General features: G+C 49.3%; 3 protein-coding genes across 3 annotated transcripts in view; 2 read left to right on the top strand and 1 right to left on the bottom strand.

Moving 5' to 3' along the window:
• The window catches only part of BSDC1 (BSD domain containing 1), a gene marked incomplete at both ends in the record, with an annotated part of 34524 nt that extends 27581 nt beyond the window's left edge, over positions 1–6943 (top strand). Inside the window, 2 exons of the mRNA XM_080691375.1 lie at positions 4880–4983; positions 6911–6943. Of these exons, the coding sequence (XP_080547501.1) occupies positions 4880–4983; positions 6911–6943 (137 nt within the window). The remainder of the gene's footprint in view (positions 1–4879; positions 4984–6910) is intronic.
• A 1927-nt stretch (positions 6944–8870) lies between these two features.
• Positions 8871–10368, bottom strand: TSSK3 (testis specific serine kinase 3; the record flags this gene model as incomplete). Its single annotated transcript, XM_080693491.1, has 2 exons — positions 10209–10368; positions 8871–9532 (listed from the first exon to the last, which is right to left on the bottom strand). The coding sequence occupies exons 1-2, from the start codon at positions 10351–10353 to the stop codon at positions 8871–8873; spliced, it is 807 nt and encodes a 268-aa protein (XP_080549617.1). The 5' UTR covers positions 10354–10368.
• Positions 10369–10880: 512 nt separating this feature from the next.
• On the top strand, positions 10881–11784 carry FAM229A (family with sequence similarity 229 member A; the record flags this gene model as incomplete). The annotated part of the gene is made up of 3 exons (XM_080690724.1): positions 10881–11017; positions 11099–11245; positions 11682–11784. 3 exons carry the CDS (start codon positions 10881–10883, stop codon positions 11782–11784), a joined length of 387 nt encoding a protein of 128 aa, XP_080546850.1.
• Between the last annotated feature and the right edge of the window lie 6030 nt (positions 11785–17814).

Genomic DNA, 17814 nt, shown 5'->3' with positions numbered 1-17814 from the left:
GAATGTTTAGAGCAGCAGTGTCACACTGTAGCAAGCATTGGAATCGCCTAGAGTAGGAGTTGTTTAGCTGGACGTGGTGGCGCACACTTGTAATCCCAGCATTTGGGGCGCTGAGACTGGAGGATTGCAGTTCGCAGACAGCCTCAGCTACTTAGTGAGGCCCTTTGCAACTCAGTGAGACCCGGTTTCAAAATAAAGAATAAAACATAGGGCAGGGGGTGTAGCTTGGAGGTCGAATGCCCCTGGGTTCCATCCCCAGACCCACAAAAAAAAAAAAAAAAAAAAGTAGGAGTTGTGGTGAACTTTGTCTCATGGGGCAGATCCTAAATACAGTAGACTTCCTAGGCCATACAGTCTCCACTGAAACTACTGAACTCTGCTACTGCCTCACAAAAGCAGCATGTAAATAATGCACATGGCTGTGTTCCAAAATTTTGTTTCCAGTAACAGGCTGTAAGATTTGATCCAAAGGCCATAGTTGGCTAACCACTGGTTTAGGGAAAGGACCCATGAATATGTACAGCATGCCATCTAGATGTCTGGGCACTAGGACTTCATAAGAAAACACAGAGCCAGTCACAGTGGTGCATGCCTATGACTCCAGCTACCTGGGGGACTGAGGCAGGAGGATGGCAAGCTTGAGGCCAGTCTGGGCAATTTAGCAAGACTCCTGTCTCAAAAAATAAAAGGAGCTGGGGATGTAGATTAGTGGTAAAGTAACCTTGGGTTCAATCCCGAGTACGATGGACGAAAATAAATAAATAAATAAGTAAATAAATAAATAAGTAAATAAATAAATAAATAAATAAATAGGAGCCAGGCGGGGTGGCACATACGCTTGTAATCCCAGTATTGTGGGAGGTTCGAAGCTAGCCTCAGCAATTGAGGTACTGGGATTACTAGCGTGCGCCATCACACTGGGCTCACTCAGCTTCTCTGTGCTTTGCTTTCCTTATCTGTACTACAGTTTCCACCTCGTAGGACTGTGATAAGAATGAAACAAAGCCGGGAGACAGGAGGATCATGGTTTATGGCCAGCCTCAGCTACTTAGTGAGGCCCTTCGCAACCCAGTGAGACCCTGTTTCAAAATAAAGAATAAAAAATTGGGCTGGGGGTGTAGCTCAGAGGTTGAATGCCCCTGGGTTCCATCCCCAGTACTAAAAAAAAAAAAAAAAAATTAAGCCAGGCATGGTGGTGGACACTTGTAAATAATCCCAGTACTTGGGAGGCTGAGACAGGAGTATTATAGGTTCAAGGACACTCAGCAAGTAGTGAGACTTTGTTTCCAGATAAAAATAAAATAGGGCTGGGGGTGTGGCTTGGATATAGAATGCCCTGTGTTCCATCCTCAGTACCAAAAAAAAAGATAAGAAAATTAAAGGGCTGGGGTATAGCTCAGAGGTAGAATGCCCTGGGTATTCTACCTCAATCCCCAGTATCAAAAATTAAAAATATTAATTAGAGCCAGGCATGGTGGTACACACTTGTAGCCTCAGCATTTGGAAGGCTGAGACAGGAAGATGACAGTTCACGGACAGCCTCAGCTACTTAATGAAGCCCTTTGCAACTCAGTGAGACCTTATTTCAAAATAAAGAATAAAAAGTAGGGCTGGAGCCTGGCGTGGTGGCGCACACTTGTAATCCCAGCATTTGGGAGACTGAAACCGGAGGATCGCGGTTCGCAGACAGCCTCAGCTATTTAGTGAGGCTCTCTGCAACTTAGTGAGACCCTGTTTCAAAATAAAGAATAAAAAATAGGGCAGGGTGTGTGGCTCAGAGGTCAAATGCCCCTGGGTTCCATCTCCAGACCCACACACACACACACAAAAGGTAGGGCTGGGAGTGTAGTTCAGAGGTAAAATGCCCCTTGGGTTCCATCCCCAGTACCGCAAAAAATAAAATATTAAGAGCCAGGCATGGTGGCACATGCTTGTAATTGCAGTACTTGGGAGGCTGAGATAGGAGGATCATAGGTTTGTAGATAGCCTCAGCTACTTAGTGAGGCCCTCTGCAACTTAGTGAGCCCTGAATTAAAAACAGGGCTGGGGTGTTGCTTGGAGGTAGAATGCCCCTGGATTTAATCCCCAGTACTGCAAATAAATAAAAATTAAAAGAAAAAAATATATGTATGTATATATATACACATATATATACATATATACATATACATATACATATACATATACATATACATATACATATACATATACATATACATATACTAGTCTGGTCAGGATAGACCATGTAGAGAAGGTGAGATTTGAGCTCAAGGTGTGGAGTGGATGGGGAGGCTGGCCTCGTGGATCTCTGAAGAGGAGCGCTCACAGCACAGGCAGCACCACTCACAGGCCCTCAGGTGGGATGTGCCTCGTGTGTCAGGCACGGAGCCAGGTCAGTGTAGATAGAGTAGGAGTGGAGGGAGAGGCTCACTGCTGGTAGATCTCGGTGTCTCCCCAGCCCACAGTGCTTTTCCATTCCCTGTCTTTTTTTTTTAATACTGGGGATTGAACTCAGGAGCATCCTACTTCTAAACTATACCCCAAGCCCAATTTTTTAGTCTTTATTTTGAAACAGGGTCTCACTAAATTGCAGAGGGCCTCACTAAGTAGTTGACACTGGTCTTGAACCTGCGATCCTCCTGTCTCAGCCTCCCAGGTACTGAGATTACAAGTATGTGCTACCACACCTGGCTCCCAACCCTATTTTTTATTCTTTCTTTCTTTTTTCTTTTTCTTTTGTGGTACTGCGGATGGAACCCAGGGGCATTGTACCTCCGAACTACACCCTCAGCCCTAGTTTTTAGTTATTATTGAAACAAGACCTCATCGAGTTGCAAATGGCCTCACTAAGTAGCTGAGACTGTTGGTGAAATATTTTTTTCTTTATTTTTCTTTATTTTTTATTTTTTTAATTTTTCTTTATTTTTTCTTTTTTCTTTCTTTATTTTATTTTTTTTTCTTTTGTGGTATTCCGGATGGAACCCAGGGGCATTGTACCTCCGAACTACACCCTCAGCCCTAGTTTTTAGTTATTATTGTTGAAACAAGGCCTCATCGAGTTGCGAATGGCCTCACTAAGTAGCTGAGACTGTCAGTGAACCACAATCCTCCAGTCTCAGCCTCTTGAATGCTGGGATTACAAGCATGCGCCACCACACCAGGCTTTATTTTAAAACAGGGTCTCATTAAGTTGCTGAAGGCCTCAGGTAGCTGAGGCTGGCCATGAACTTGCAATCCTCCTGTCTCAGCCTACCAAGTACTGGGATTACAAGCATACGCCACTGCATCCAGAGTAACTTAATTCTTTTCTAAGATTATTTTTTCCTGGATATAAAACTACTCCTACAGCCTAGGCTTTAAAATCTATATCATATCCCATGATGTAAATGTGCTGTTTATTTTAATTTTCCATCAAGCGGAGCCAGGTGTGGTGGCGTGCACACAGCCACACATGCACCCATGCACGCTTCCTATCAGTGGACTTTCAGGTTGTTTCAAAGTTTTCTTCACTATAACAAAACTACAAGGAACATCCTTTTGGCTACATTTTTTTTTTCTGAATCCAGGATTTTTTCTTATATTTCTAAAAACAAGATTGCCAAGTTGTTAGGTGGGTGTGGTGGTGCACACTTATAATCCCAGTATTTGGGAGGTTGAGACAGGAGGATCTCAGGTTTGTGGCCAGCCTCAGATACTTAGGCCCTCTGCAGCTTAGTGAGACCCTGTTTCAAAAGAAAGAATAAAATAGGACTGAGGATATAGCTCAGAGGTAGAATAACCCAAGTACCACAACAAAACAAAACAACAACAAAAGCCGGGCGTGGTGGTGCACACTTGTAATCCCAGCATTTGGGAAGCTGAGATGGGAGGATCCAGGTTTGCAGCCAGCCTCAGCTACTTAGTGAAGCCCTTTGCAACTCAGTGAGACCCTGTTTAAAAAAAAAAAAAAAAATAGCCGAGCATGGTGGCGCACGCTTGTAATCCCTGTGATTGGGAGGCTGAGACAGGAGGACTGTGCAGGTTCAAAGCCAGCCTCAGCTACTTAGTGAGGCTCTCAGCAACTTAGTGAGACCCTGTTTCCAAATAAAGTATAAAATAGGTCTGGGAGTATAGCCCGGAGGTAGAAGGCCCCTGGGTTCCACCCCCAGTACCACACACACAAAAAAATAGGGGTGTAGCTTGGAGGTAGAGTACCCTTGCGTTTTATCCCTAGTACTGCAAACACACACACACACACACACACACACACACACACACCACACAACAACAACAACAACAAAAATTGCTGAGTTGCGGTGAAAGTGCACTGGAGAGACTTGTGTATTCTGAGCCCCTCCTTTTTTTTTTTTGCAGTACTGGGGATTGAACCCAGCAGCCTTCTGCCTCCAAGCTACACCCCCAGCCCTATTTTATTCTTTTATTTTGAAGCAGAATCTCACTAAGTTTCGAAGGGCCTCGCTAAGTTGCTGAGCTGCCTGCAAACCTGTGACCCTGTCTCAGCCTCCCGAATACTGGGATTACAGACTTGCTCCACGTGCCTGGCTCAGTTCTCAGCCCTGTAAAGGATTGCAGTCCCTCTCAGCCAAAGCTCTTTTATTTTTTGTTTATTTGTTTTGTGGTACTGAAGATGGAACCCAGGGGCATTCTACCCTCTGGGCTATACTCCCAGACCTATTATACTTTATTTGGAAACAGGGTCTCTCTAAGTTGCAGAGAGCCTCACTAAGTAGCTGCGGCTGGCTTCGCACCTGTGCGATCCTCCTATTGCAGCCTCCCACGCTCGGGGATTCCAAGTGTGAGCCACCACGCCAGGCTTCGGAGCTCTTGAAGTACCTCCCCCCGCCTCGCCCTTCCTTCATACCTGGGCTTGTGGTTCCAGGCTCAAGCACAGACATCAGTGAGGACTGGGAGAAGGACTTTGACCTGGACATGACTGAAGAAGAAGTGCAGATGGTTCTTTCCCAAGTGGACGCCTCTGGGGAGGTGAGTGGGCCCCTTGCCCCACAGGTCAGCGGGTGGCGGGGTCTGAGGACCGTCCTCACCACGTGGGCCCAGCTGTCCCTCAGAGGAGACTCCTGCACCTGGCTGAGGAGGCAGGCTGCAGGAGGTTGCTGGGGCCCCCGACAGCTGTCATCAGCAAGTACTGCTTCTCTCAGTACTAGGGCTAATGGTGGGAGAATTCCTGTTTTGATTTTTGGGTACCGAGGATTGAACCTAGGGGCACTCTACCTCTGAGCTACACTCTCAGCCCTGCTTTTTTTTTTTTTTTCCAGTATTGGGTATGGAACCCAGGGGCATTCTACCTCCAAGATACACCCCCATCCCTATTTTTTATGCTTTACTTTGAAACAGGGTCTCACTGATTTGTGAAAGGCCTCACTAAATTGCTGAAGCTGACTTCGAATCTGTGATCCTCTGTCTCAGCCTCCCAAATACTGTGGTTACAAGTGTGTACTTCCATACTGGCCTGTTTCATTTTTTATTTGGAAACAGGGTTTTACCAAGTTGCTGAGAGCCTAAATTGTTGAGGCTGATTCGAACCTGTAGTAGTCCTGTCTCAGCCTTCCAAGAACTGGGATTACAGGCATGTGCCACTATGCCTGACTTCAGTTTTGGTTTTTTTGTGGTACTGGGGATTGAACCTGGTGGCATTGTGCCTCTTTAGCTATACCCCCAACCCTATTTTTTTATTCTTTATTTTGAAATAAGTTCTCACTAAGTATCTGAGGCTGGCCACGAACCTGCGATCCTCCTGTCTTGGCCTTCCAAGTACTTGGATTACAAATATGCACCACCATGCCCAGCTTTAGTGTTTGTTTTTGAAACAGGATCTTGTAGCTGGATGTGGTGGCACATGGCTATAATTCTAGTATTTGGGAGGTTGAGACAGGAGGTTTGCAGGTTCAAGGATAACTTCAACAAGTAGTAATATGCTCATCAACCTAGCAAGACTCTGTTTCAAAATAAAACTAAAATAGGGCTGAGGTTGTAGCTCAAATATAGAATGCTCCTGTGCTCAATCCCCAGAACCACAAAAATAAAAAGGACCAGCAAGGTGTGATGGTGTGCACGCTCGTAATCCCAGTACTTGGGACACTGAGACAGTAGGATTGCAATCATTTGTTTGTTTTGGTGCTGGGGATGGAACCCAGGGGCATTCTACCTCTGAGCTACATCCCCAGCCCTATTTTTTATTCTTCATTTTAAAACAGGGTCTCACTGGGTTGCAAAGGGCCTCACTAAGTAGCTGAGGCTGGCCATGAACTGCAATCCTCCTGTCTCAGCCTCCTGAATGCTGGTATTACAAGTGTGCGCCACAATGCCTGGTTTAGGATTGCAGTTTTGAGGCCATCTTCAGCAACTTAGTGATACCCTATTTCAAACTAAAATATAAAGAAAGGCTGGGAGTATAGCTTGGAGGCAGAATTCCCCTGAGTTCAATCCACAGAACCACAATCAGTCAATAGGGCTGGGGACGAGACTCAGATAGAACACCACTGGGCTCAATCTCCAACACATTAAAACAAAAAAAGTCATGCATGGATTACACATCTGTACTCCCAGAACTCGGGAGGCTGAGACAGAAGGATCTCAGGTTCACAGCCAGCCTCAGCTACTTAGACCCTCCGCAACTTAGTGAGACCCTGTTTCAAAATAATAATAAAAAAAAAAATAGGGCTGGAGTTGTAGCTTGGTGGTAGAATGTCCCTGGGTTCAATCCCCAGTACTGAAAAAAAAAGAAAAGTCAAAAGGTTCACCCTCACCGCTGGGGCAGGGTAAGGCCCAAGGTGGGGTGGAGGGAAGCCATCCAGAAATGCAGGTGGCTCTGTTCGGCAGGGGAGGTTGGGTTGGATTTGACACGAGGAGTAAATGTATGTTTGTGCTCTCCATTTTCCTCTCCCATTTGCAGCTGGAAGATGTAGAGTGGGAGGACTGGGAATGAGGGGAGCCAGGGCGAGCAGCTCCCCCCTCGGTACCTCCCACCGCCCTCATTCGCCTCAGCCCAGCCCTGGATGACACTGACTGAATGTCCCCACTGGCCTCTGCTGTCCAGAGCTCTGGTCATAGGTTCTGGGGGCCCCCTGCTGGCCCTTCAGGCCTCTGCTCACATCTGGCAAGGGGCTCTATCAATCCAAGCCCGGAACTCTGACTCGTGCCAACCTTAGGATGAACTAAGGGCAGGACACCTGCCCGCTCACCGGAGAGCCTGCGTTTCCCTGCTGAGCACACGCTGTTTCCGGGCCTCCTGCTGGGAAGCCCAAGGAATAGCGCTAGCTCCTCTCCTCATCCAAAGCAGCTGAACCATCATCATCAGCCTCTTGGAAGAAGCCGAGACAGCACGCGCTCCACCCATGCACAAAGAAGGCGTGCCCTCTGCCCATGTCCAGTGGGCAGTGAGCATGTGATGGTTCCTATCCCAGTGGGCCAGGGGCATCCACCTCTGGGAAATTTGTCCCTCGGCATTCCTGGAAACGTTCCGTGGCATTGAGAACCTAGAGACCAAACCCTGACCCACCTCCCTCCTTCCTCTAGCTCACACTGGGATGTCCCCACACTCTTCCCAGGGCTTCTTTATGTCAGATGCACCTAAGTCCTTAGCCCAGCTGTGCCACTGCAAGGGTCCGCTCTTGCATTTCTCCCCTTCCCCAGGGAGTGGGGGCCACTTCAGGCCCTTCCGTGCATTGCCGGCAGGACACCTTGTCCAGCCCACCTCTGCTCCCCCATAGCTTAGGACATGAGCCAGCTACCAGCGGTACAAGCAGTGAACAAAGGCGAGTACTTACAGCTCCTCCGCCTCAGCCCTCTGCTTCCTGAGCCACGTGCTGGAGGCTAGCCCTCCTCTCTGGCGAAACTGCGCCTCTTCGGGCAGAGGGCAGCAGGGAGTCCTGGAGGCCTGGTGCTTCACGACGCTGCTCTGGTGGTTCCTGTACATAAGCTGGTGTGTCTAGCAGGGAGTTAGAGGGATTGTGGTCAGGGACACCCAGTGGGGCTCTTCTACTTCAGACCTTCAGTGGGGTGGGATGGAGAGAATGCCCAATCCTTTTTTGGCGGGATGGGGTTTTTCTCTTTGTAATTATTTTAGTTTAATTAACCTTTTGGTTGTTTGTGCAATATTATATATTTTAAATTATAATGCATCTCCCCAGAGTATTTTGTAGCTGGGAAAAGAAAAAAGGGAAAAAAAAGAAAAAAAAAGATTCTAACAGCTGTTAGTTTTGTAATTAAAAAGGAAAGAAAAAAGAACTTTGTCCTGAACCTTTTACAGACTTGCCGTTAACAGCATTAAAAAGATTCAACAGAAGCCAGAAGGTGTCTGGGGATCTGTTTCTGTCCCCTATGGTGGCCACCCTGGAGCCCAGGCAGGATGCACCCACTGCAAGGGCAGCTTCCTGCTTGGAGCTGGGGGCATCTGGGGTATAGCCTGGGCCCTGAGGAAGTCCCTTGTCCTCATCTCAGACTCACTTGGCCTCTGGGATGAGGAAGGGACGGGCCCCAGAAGGCCTCTCACCACGACAAGAAGTCAGGAGGCCATTTCTGCATTCCTGACGCTTCTGCTTTTATTTGGAAAGGAAGTAGCAGCAACAGTGGTTCCAGTTGCTCCTGGTCATTTGTCTCCTCTCCTCCCTCGTGTGTGGATGATTTTGGGGTCTAATTACCTTGTAGTTAAGCATCTGTATGAAAATCTCTTTGTCAGCCCTTATAAAAGGGAAGTCTGAATAAGACCCTCTAGAGAGAAGTGTAAGTCTAGGGAGGTATAGTTAAGCTTTAGGATAAGTAAACTTAAAGTGCAAAATATATCACCATTTTAGAAGCGGTTTGCATTTGCTTTCTCCCCCTACTTTATTGGGGAGGACTTGCCATTGCTTTTATCAAGTGCTTGCTAGCCATGGGTGCCAACTAACTTCTTCAATTGAAGGCCGGAGGGTCATGTCTGGTTCCAGGAGCCGCTTGAGCAGGTCCTGGCATTCGGTTGAGATGCCCAGATGAGTGGGGAAGGACACCCCCTTCTGCTGCTGCCAGAGCATCTTGGGGATGTCTGTGTCATCAAAAGGTAGGCTGGCGCAGAGCATGACGTACAGGACCACGCCCATGCTCCAGACGTCACCCTTCTTGCTGTCATGGGGAATGCCCTGCAGCACCTCGGGGGCGGCGTAAGCTGTGCTGCCACAGAAGGTCTGGCTCAGCTCCCGGCGTGACTTGGGCAACACCTTGGCAAAGCCAAAGTCAGTCAGCTTCAGGTTGAAGCCCTGCAACAAGGCGTTCTCACATTTGAGATCCCGGTGGGCCACGCCACAGCCATGGCAGTAGCGGATAGCCTCGACCATCTGGCGGAAGAGGGCCTTGGCCCGGCTCTCAGGCAGCGGGCCCCCATTCAGCACGCAGTCAAAGACATCCCCACCCTCGGCCAGCTCCATCACCAGGCAGATTTTCCCGTCTGCAGACTCCAGCATCTCATACACCTGGATGATGTTCTTGTGGTCCAGGGTACGGACGATCTGGAGCTCCCGAGGCAGGAATCTCTGGATAAACTCTGAGGAATCAAGGAAAGGAGAGGTGGGCTGTCAAGTTGAGAAAGGCCAGACTCCCGACTGTGCTCCAGCTTCTGTCTACCCACCACGTATGGGCCTTGTTCCTTAGCTTAATATAGTCTTAAATGTGTCCAGTGGCTGGGATATAGCAGAGAATATTTTCTATTACTTTAGTATTAATAATATTCAAACTATTTCGGGCCAAACTCAGGGATGAGCAGTCCGAGACCATGAACAGCAAACTGCTTGAGGGACTTTGTTTAAAAGCACTGAGGATCAGGAAGCCTGATGTGCCCACAGGTGGAAAGCCAGCTCCTCCAGCCCTGCCTTCTGGCCCACAGTTCTTTCCAGTCTCCCCCTTTCCCGCCTCTACCTGCCTTGGCACCAGCTCCTGCTCTCTGCTAGCCCTGGCTGTGGGCTCTGCCAGCCCATGTTTCCTCCTGAATAGGAAAAGCCCAAGGACCCTCCACGCGGTGCCATTTTTACCTGGAGTTTGGAAAGATGTGATGTTCTTGGGCTCCCAGCACCCCCCTCTCCCCACTGACCTGCCCCAGGGCCTTAATCTGGCTTGCTTTCCTTGGCTTCCCATTAAAGGGCAGGAGGGACGGATTCTTCAGACCCGAGGAAGCAGCCACCCACCCGCCCCGCCAGCCTCCCTCCAAAGGGGCCCCAGCTCACCTTCTGGCCCTCCCATCTTGTCTATAATTTTAATTGCCACTTTTCTTTGGTGTTTTTTGGAAAATGCTTCTTTGACTTTTGAGTAGGTACCTTCCCCAATGGTCTTGCCCAGCTGGTACCCATTGGAGAGCAGAAAGTCCTCCATGCTGTCTAGCGCCTCCTTCCTTCCTTCCTTCCTATCACCCTCTCAGCTCATGCTGCCTCGGCGAGGCAGCGCTACTCCACCATCGCCCTTGGCCTGATTCTTTTCCCCCCAAGGACTTCATCCAACAGCCGCCCCCAGCGCTAGAACATTCTCGCCTGGACACAGCCGCAGGTGGTGGTGAGGGAAATGGCCAGACATTTTAAAACTCCGGCCCAATTGTGATGTAAATGCTGTGTGACCCTGGGCCAAAATGGGCAGCGGCCCTACCTGCCCTCGCCACCACCCCGAAACCCAGCGGGGGCTAAGTCGGCGCCGCCCCGCCGCCCGGCAGTGCAGGGGCCGCAGGGGCGCCGCCCCCAGGGGGCCGCCGTCGCCTCTGCGCCCCCGCTGGGCGGCTGCGAGAGCTGCGGCCGGGTCTCCGGGCGCCATGGCCGGCTCCCGCTCCGTGCGGGCGCCCGGGGGCCGCGGGGGTTCCCTGGCGGGAGGAACAGGCTCTGTGAGGTCAGCGCGCCGCGCCCCGGGTCACAATGCAGCCCTCCCCCTGGACGCCGGGTCCCCTGCGCGCCGCAGACACCTGCCCGGCTCCGCCCGGACCGGAGCGTCCTCCCGCGGCCAGGGCTCCGGCAGCTGCTTCCAGCCTGGGACCGGCCTCGGCCTCCGGCAGGTGAGCGACGGCCCCGGGGGCGGGCGCGGGCAGGGGGCGCCCGGAGGCCCGGGAGCGGCCTGACCGCCACTCCCCGCGCAGAGCGCCCAGGGGCCTGGACATGAGTGCCCAGGAGCCCCCGCAGGGTCGGAGATTCCCCATTGAGGCCGGAGACTCCCCGGGCCTCGCCGCCACCCCCGAGTCCCAGGACAGCCCGGAGCCGGTAGCTACGGAGCACAACCCGGTCAGGTGAGCCGGCGCCCTTCCCGTCCGCCCGGGCCCACGTGCACGCCCCCCAGCGCCCAGCGCCCGCGCGCGCGCCCCACGCCCACCGTCCAGTGCCCAGATCCCAGCGCCGGCCCCAGAGCCCAGAGCTCAGCGCCAGCCCGAGTCCAGCGCCCCGCGTCCAGTACCCAGCGCCCAGCCCCAGCCCCAGCGCCCAGATCCCAGCGCCAGCCCCAGAGCCCAGCCCCAGCGCCCCATGCCCAGCGTCCAGTGCCCAGAGTCCAGAGCCCAGCCCAGCGCCCCGGGCCCAGCCCCAACCCCCGCGCCCAGACCCAACGCCGAACCCCAGCGCCTAAGAGCTCCCAATCCCAGCGCCCGGCGCCCAGCCCCAGCGCCTAATAGCCCCCAATCCCAGCGCCCAGCCGAGCCCCAGCGCCCCCTGTCGCGCCGCTTTCCCCAGGCCGCTTCGACGCTGCCCCGGCTGCCACTGCCTGACGCTGCTGCACGTGCCCATCGACGTCTACCTGGCCATGGGCGGGAGTCCCCGGGCCCGCGCCACCTGACCGGCCCTGCGCACTGCGGCTCCGCGGGAGCCGGGCGGGACAAGGCCAGCCGCGGGCCACACGCTGAGGTCGCACGCGCCGAGCACGAGACAATGATGCACATTTTAAAATAAAAGAATGATGCACATTTTAATAAAGCACAGCATAAACTGTTCTTTCCACTCCGGGCTGGCCGTGTGTGTCTGTCCGTCGGATCCGGCCCAAGAGCTGCTCCACGCCCCTCCCTGGGATAACACCTTCCCTTCCCTGGGCTGCCTCCCTGGGGCCCAGCCCTAGGGGCCCCACCCTTCTGAGTCGCCTGTCTCGGCCCAGCTCCATCCTCCCCACGCTGCTTGAGGGTCCTGCTCTCCCTGGCCATGCCGCCGTCCATCTCCCAGGCCCTGTCCTTGGCTCCCAGTGTAACAGAATGGTCACCCTGTGGACGCTGGCGATTCACAGCCAAAGAGGGCAGGCAAGAAGACGGGCCACACCAGCCTGCATACTTCTTTCTCCCCAGCTGTAACTCGGTTCTGCTATTTTGTACACCTGGTCAGCTCTGGCTTTGGGAGGCACCCTAATCCGTTTTATTTATTTATTTATTTATTTATTTATTTATTTATTTATTTATTTATTTAATTTGGTGGTACTGGGGGTGAAACCCAGAGGCTTTCTACCTCCGGGCTATACTCCCAGACCCATTTTATATTTTATTTGGAAACAGGGCCTCACTAAGTTGCTGAGAGCCTCACTAAGTAGCTGAGGCTGGCTTCGAACCTGCACGATCCTCCTCTCTCAGCCTCCCAAGCACGGGGGTCACAAGTGTGCACCACCACACCCGGCCCTAATCCGGAGTCAAAAAAAGACTGGGAAAGAGGTCTTTGGAGACTGATATCTTAGCTTCCTATTTTATAGGTGAAGGAACTGACCCTTAAGAGACTTGCCTAAATTAAGCATGGAGGGGCAAGCCTGTAAATCCCAGTATTTGGGAGGCTGAGACAGGAGAATCACAGGTTCAAGGATAGGCTTAGCAAGTACTGAGACTCTCATCAACCTAGCAAGACTCCATTTCAAAATAAAAATAAGAGCCGGGTGTGGTGGCGCACGCTTGTAATCCCAGCATTCCAGAGGCTGAGACTGGAGGATCATGGTTCGTGGACAGCCTCAGCTACTTAGTGAGGCCCTCTGCAACTTAGTGAGACCCTGTTTCAAAATAAAGAATAAAAAATAGGACAGGGGGTGTAGCTTGTAGGTCAAATGCCCCTGGGTTCCACCTGAACCCACAAAAATAAATAAATAAATAAATAAGACTTGGGGTGTAGCTCCAAGGTAACGTGACCTAGCTTAACAGTACCAAAAAATAAAAAAGACTTGCCCAAGGCCCCCCAGATGGACAATATTGGTACACTCCTTGCCTGCTTTTTTTTTTTTTTTTCTTTTTTTGGCACAGGGGGTGTAACCCAGGGGCATTCTACTTCCGAGCTACACCCCAGCCTATTTTTTATTCTTTATTTGAAACAGGGACTCACTGAGTTGCAGAGGGCCTCACTAAGTAGCTGAGGCTGCCGGCGAACTGCGACCCTCCTGTCTCAGCCTCCCAAATGCTGGGATTACAAGTATGCACCACCACGCCCGAATTGCCTGGCTATTTTTTTTTTTAATTGAACCCAGAGTCATTCTACCTCTCAGCTACACCCCCCAGCCCTATTTTATTTTTTAATTTCTATTTTGAAACAGGGTCTCACTAGGTTGATGAGAGTCTCACTACTTGTTGAAACAATCCTCGAATCTGTGATCCTCCGGTCTCAGACTCCCAAGTATTAGAATTACAGGCATGTGCAGCCAGCTGAGCTTATATTATTATTTTTTCAGTACTGGGGATGGAACCCATGTAGTGCTGGGATTACAAGCGTGCACCACCATGCCTGGCTGTATTGAGGAATAACTAGTTATGCCTCTACTCGATCCTAGCAGAGATGCATTGTACTTTTGGAAGAAAAATGTAGCTCACAGATAATATCAGAAATCCCTCTCCAAAGAAATAGAAAAAGGGAAAGTTTGGTAACCTAAAATGTGCTTTAACATTGGGCTTACTTTATTTTGTTTTGTTTTGTTTTGGTTTTTTTTTTTTTTTTTTGGGGGGGGGCTTACTTTAAAAGGAACAAAGTTTTGAAGCTGGGGATGCAAAATGTAGCAGACTCTTGCCAGGGTTCCCTCCAGAGCCCTCTCCTCATCTAACAAAGGTTCCAGGCTTATTCAGCTAGGGCGGAACCGGGCTTATTCAGCTAAATTTCTCTTGGTAATTTAGGGCCCACAGGCAGGCACTAGGGGCTACATACACCACGGCACGTGCCGACAGTCGTCAGGGTGCGGAGTCCAGCTTGCTGACATCCTGCCATGGATGCACTGAGCGTCCGATGGTCGTGACAGATGCCAGTTCCAGCCACGCCGGTAGAGCATGGGTAGATTCCAGTAGACTTAAAGCATACTCGTTTATGGCCATGCAAGAAACGATATGCGAGCCCAGAGGATGCTCTGGGATTTTGCGATGGTGGAAGAAATTATGGGACGCTGTTATTTTTTCCCCTGTCTTTCAGATGGGAAATCGCCCATCTTCTAAGCGTAGCAGCACCCCCAGTAAATTGCATATGGAGCAACTGGGGATCCTTATCCCCAGACACTGAAGAAGAAGCATTTGGCCTTCTTCTTCACCCATGCCTGGCCTCTATCAGGTGGGAGATGGTGAAAGCTGGACCCCTGAGGGAAGTACAAATTATGATACCATTTTACAATTAGATGCCTTTTGCAGGCAGGAGGGTAAATGGGCTGAACTGCTTTATGTACAACTATTCCTGACATTAAGGAAAGATTACCAGTGTGTAAATACACTGGTTGGAACAACTCAAACGCCAGTAGCACCCCCAGAAACTCCAGAAAAGGAGAAAGATATACCCAATGTTCCTTTAGCACCACCCTGTCCACCCTACTCAGGGTCCCTAGATCAGAAAAGGCCTGAATCTTGTCAAATTGGATGCTCAGGGCACACACAGGCATCCCTTTACCCCCTCCAAGCTATACCTGCTGGGGGTGAATTTGGAGGAGCTATTCGGGTGCAGGTCCCCTTTTCCCTCCAAGATATGAGACAGGTTAAGGCTGATCTAGGAAAATTTTCAGATGATCCAGATAAATATATTGGAAAATTTCAGGAACTTACTCAGACCTTTGATCTTTCCTGGAGAGATGTGAGATTAATAATGGATCAAACTCTCACAACTAGTTACCAATGTAGTCCAGTATAAAATTGGGTCAATGGACTACCAGAGCAAGGCCAGCGTACATGAGCAGAAAAACCCTGATAGATATATGAAAGGAATTCAAGACCTGCCTTTTATATTTGATCTAACAAAAATGAGATACATATCCTATTGTATCTCTGGGATAAAGGCTCCCATTAATCAGCTTTTAAGTTTGACCTTTAGGATGTCTCAACAACAGAAATAAGGAGACAAATGCAGATACAGGGACAGGCCCGTTTAATAGCCCTGCATTGGGTAGTAAGTCTTTGCCCCCTCAGAGATACCAAAGACTTCTTATACAGAGAGTGAAGGAGCTAAAGGCCTTATACCTGCCGGTATGGCAAAGGTGCCTGGGTGTCGTGTCAAGGACTGCCCAAAGAGTCCATCTGCATCTGGGCTGTGCCACCTCTAAAAAGCATGCTGCCCTCACCTCTGAAGGGAAGTGAGGTCGTCTGCTCCCTTTGTGGCTGCCCTCAAAGACTGAGGACTAAAGATGCCCAAGGTTTGACAAGGCCCCTCTGATCAGCCCTTTGACCAGCTGGAGAAAGCCTAGGTAGCTCTTGAGGTGATAGGCAAAATATTGATTTTTTAATACAGGGCTTAGTCCTCTGCTCACTTTGTCTCTTCTATTTTGTATCTGGATCTGACAGCACCCCAAGGCCAAAGAAATTTGTAATGTCTTACAAATTCTCTCCTACCCAGAGACCAAGTGGGATCTGAAACAATAAACCCATCACTCAGTCAGTATCTCCCCCCTACATTAGGTCTTGCCTGTGTCCCACAAGGCTATTTATTCATAGGAGAAAATAATCTTCATGGGGAACACAATGCTTAAAATGCAAAATGCAATGCTTTAAAATGCTCTTAACTACATAAGGTTTAAAATAACTCCTAAGTCTTTTAAATGTTTTTTTTAATTGCTGATATATGAACAACATTAAATGATATGCTTTATTTGGGTTTACTTATATATAACAACAAAAGACAGATGTAGAGAGTCTATATGTTGGTAAATACAGAGAAAGAAAATTTTGTGAGACTGAAAAAACAAGTTATAAAGTGTTGGTGGAATGTTTGTTTATTTGTAAGTTTTATCCTAAGATTGTCCCAAATGGGAAAGAAAGGACCAGGATAAAAAAAAATCAAGAGAGTTAAAGGAAGTTACAGAATGTTTGTGGTAAGTCGCAGAGTGTCTGTGGTATGTTTGTTTGCATATGTGATAAAGATGGATTATTAACAGGGTGGAGGTTTCTAATAAGCCTACCATTTGTATATTTCCCAAAAAAAAGTGCTAGAGTTCAGCAACAGGAATGTACTATGATAGTTTTTAAGGTATGTGGTCAAATAAGATATCCATTGTCTTTAATATTATTCCTTTTGCAAAATTAAAAATTGCTGCTGACGCCGGGCATGGTGGCGCACGCTTGTAATCCCCGCGCTTGGGAGGCGGAGACAGGAGGATCACGCAGGTTCAAAGCCAGCCGCGCTGGCTTAAGAGACCCTGTTTCCAAAAATTAAAAAAAATAGGTCTGGGAGTATAGCCCGGATATAGAAGGGCTTCCAGGAACCCCAGTACCACCAAAAATAAATAATAAATAAATAAATAAATAAATATAAAAATTGCTGCTGGTTTAAGAACACAAATCGCCCTAAACGCAGCCTCAGTGACTAATTTAACTACCTCAGTGACTCGAGTGGCCAATGACACTAGACTAAATTTTAGGGAGATTCAAAGATCCTTATACTTATTGGCACACATGGTTTTAGATCACAGACTAGCCCTCGATTATTTGCTAGCTGACCAAAGAGGAGTTTGTGCTGTTGCTAATACATCCTGTTGCATATATGTAAACTCCTCAGGAACAGTAGAAACTAAAACTGAGGACATTCTAAGACAAGCTAAGTGGCTACCAGAACGAGCTGCGAAATCTCTGTCACCCCAAATATGGGAACAGATCCAAAATATGTTTCCATCCATTACCTCATGGCTGCTGCCCTTTCTGGGCCTTTTAATCATGTTAATTGTCATTCTCATCTTTGGTGCATGTCTTCTTAACATGCTAACCAAGTTCATCTCTTCTCGTTTTGAAAAATTCAAGCTACAAATGGTCCTTCAAATGGAGCCTCACATAAATTTCCATGCCCCAGTCTACCGTGGCCACCTAGATTGCCCACCTCCGATGGGGTCCTAACTGCCGCTGCCCCACGACGCCCCCTTACAGCAGGAAGTCTCTAAGAACAGTTGTCACCCTATATCCCTAACAGCAGTTAGGGTTCCCTATTCAGAAGGGGGGATTGAGGAGATAGAAAGGAAATAGGCAGATAGGGAAGAGGCCTCGGTAGAAAAAACTTAATTTCCTGAGGGGGACGAATACTAATTAACTTCCAAGGCTTTTGAGATCAGCCATTCCAAGGTTCAGAGATAAGAAGGACCAAAGCTTCACAAAACCATCTGTTTACTAATCAACAAATCCAGGAGACATCACTGGAGCAAGTCTGACACTCCTACTGAAAGGAGACTCTTCAAAGGACATGTAAATACCCTATGTAAATTCTGAGAACTGCTTCCCAGAATTCCCAGAATCCCAAACTCACCACAACCAACAGAGGACATGCAGACATATATAAAACCCTAGCACAGTCACCAAAACAGTTTTTCCTTCTTGGGAACCCCCTCCCCTTTGGGGAGCTTTTCTCTCTCTCTTGCAGGTCATGTTAGCCTTGAGAAAAGGCAGAGTGCAATGAAGGCATTTGGCCC

This window comes from Muscardinus avellanarius, assembly GCF_963383645.1.
Source record: "Muscardinus avellanarius genome assembly, chromosome: 3".
Taxonomy (NCBI): Eukaryota; Metazoa; Chordata; class Mammalia; order Rodentia; family Gliridae; genus Muscardinus; species Muscardinus avellanarius.
Note: the sequence above shows the minus strand (reverse complement) of the source record. Positions and strands in the feature narration are given on the sequence as shown.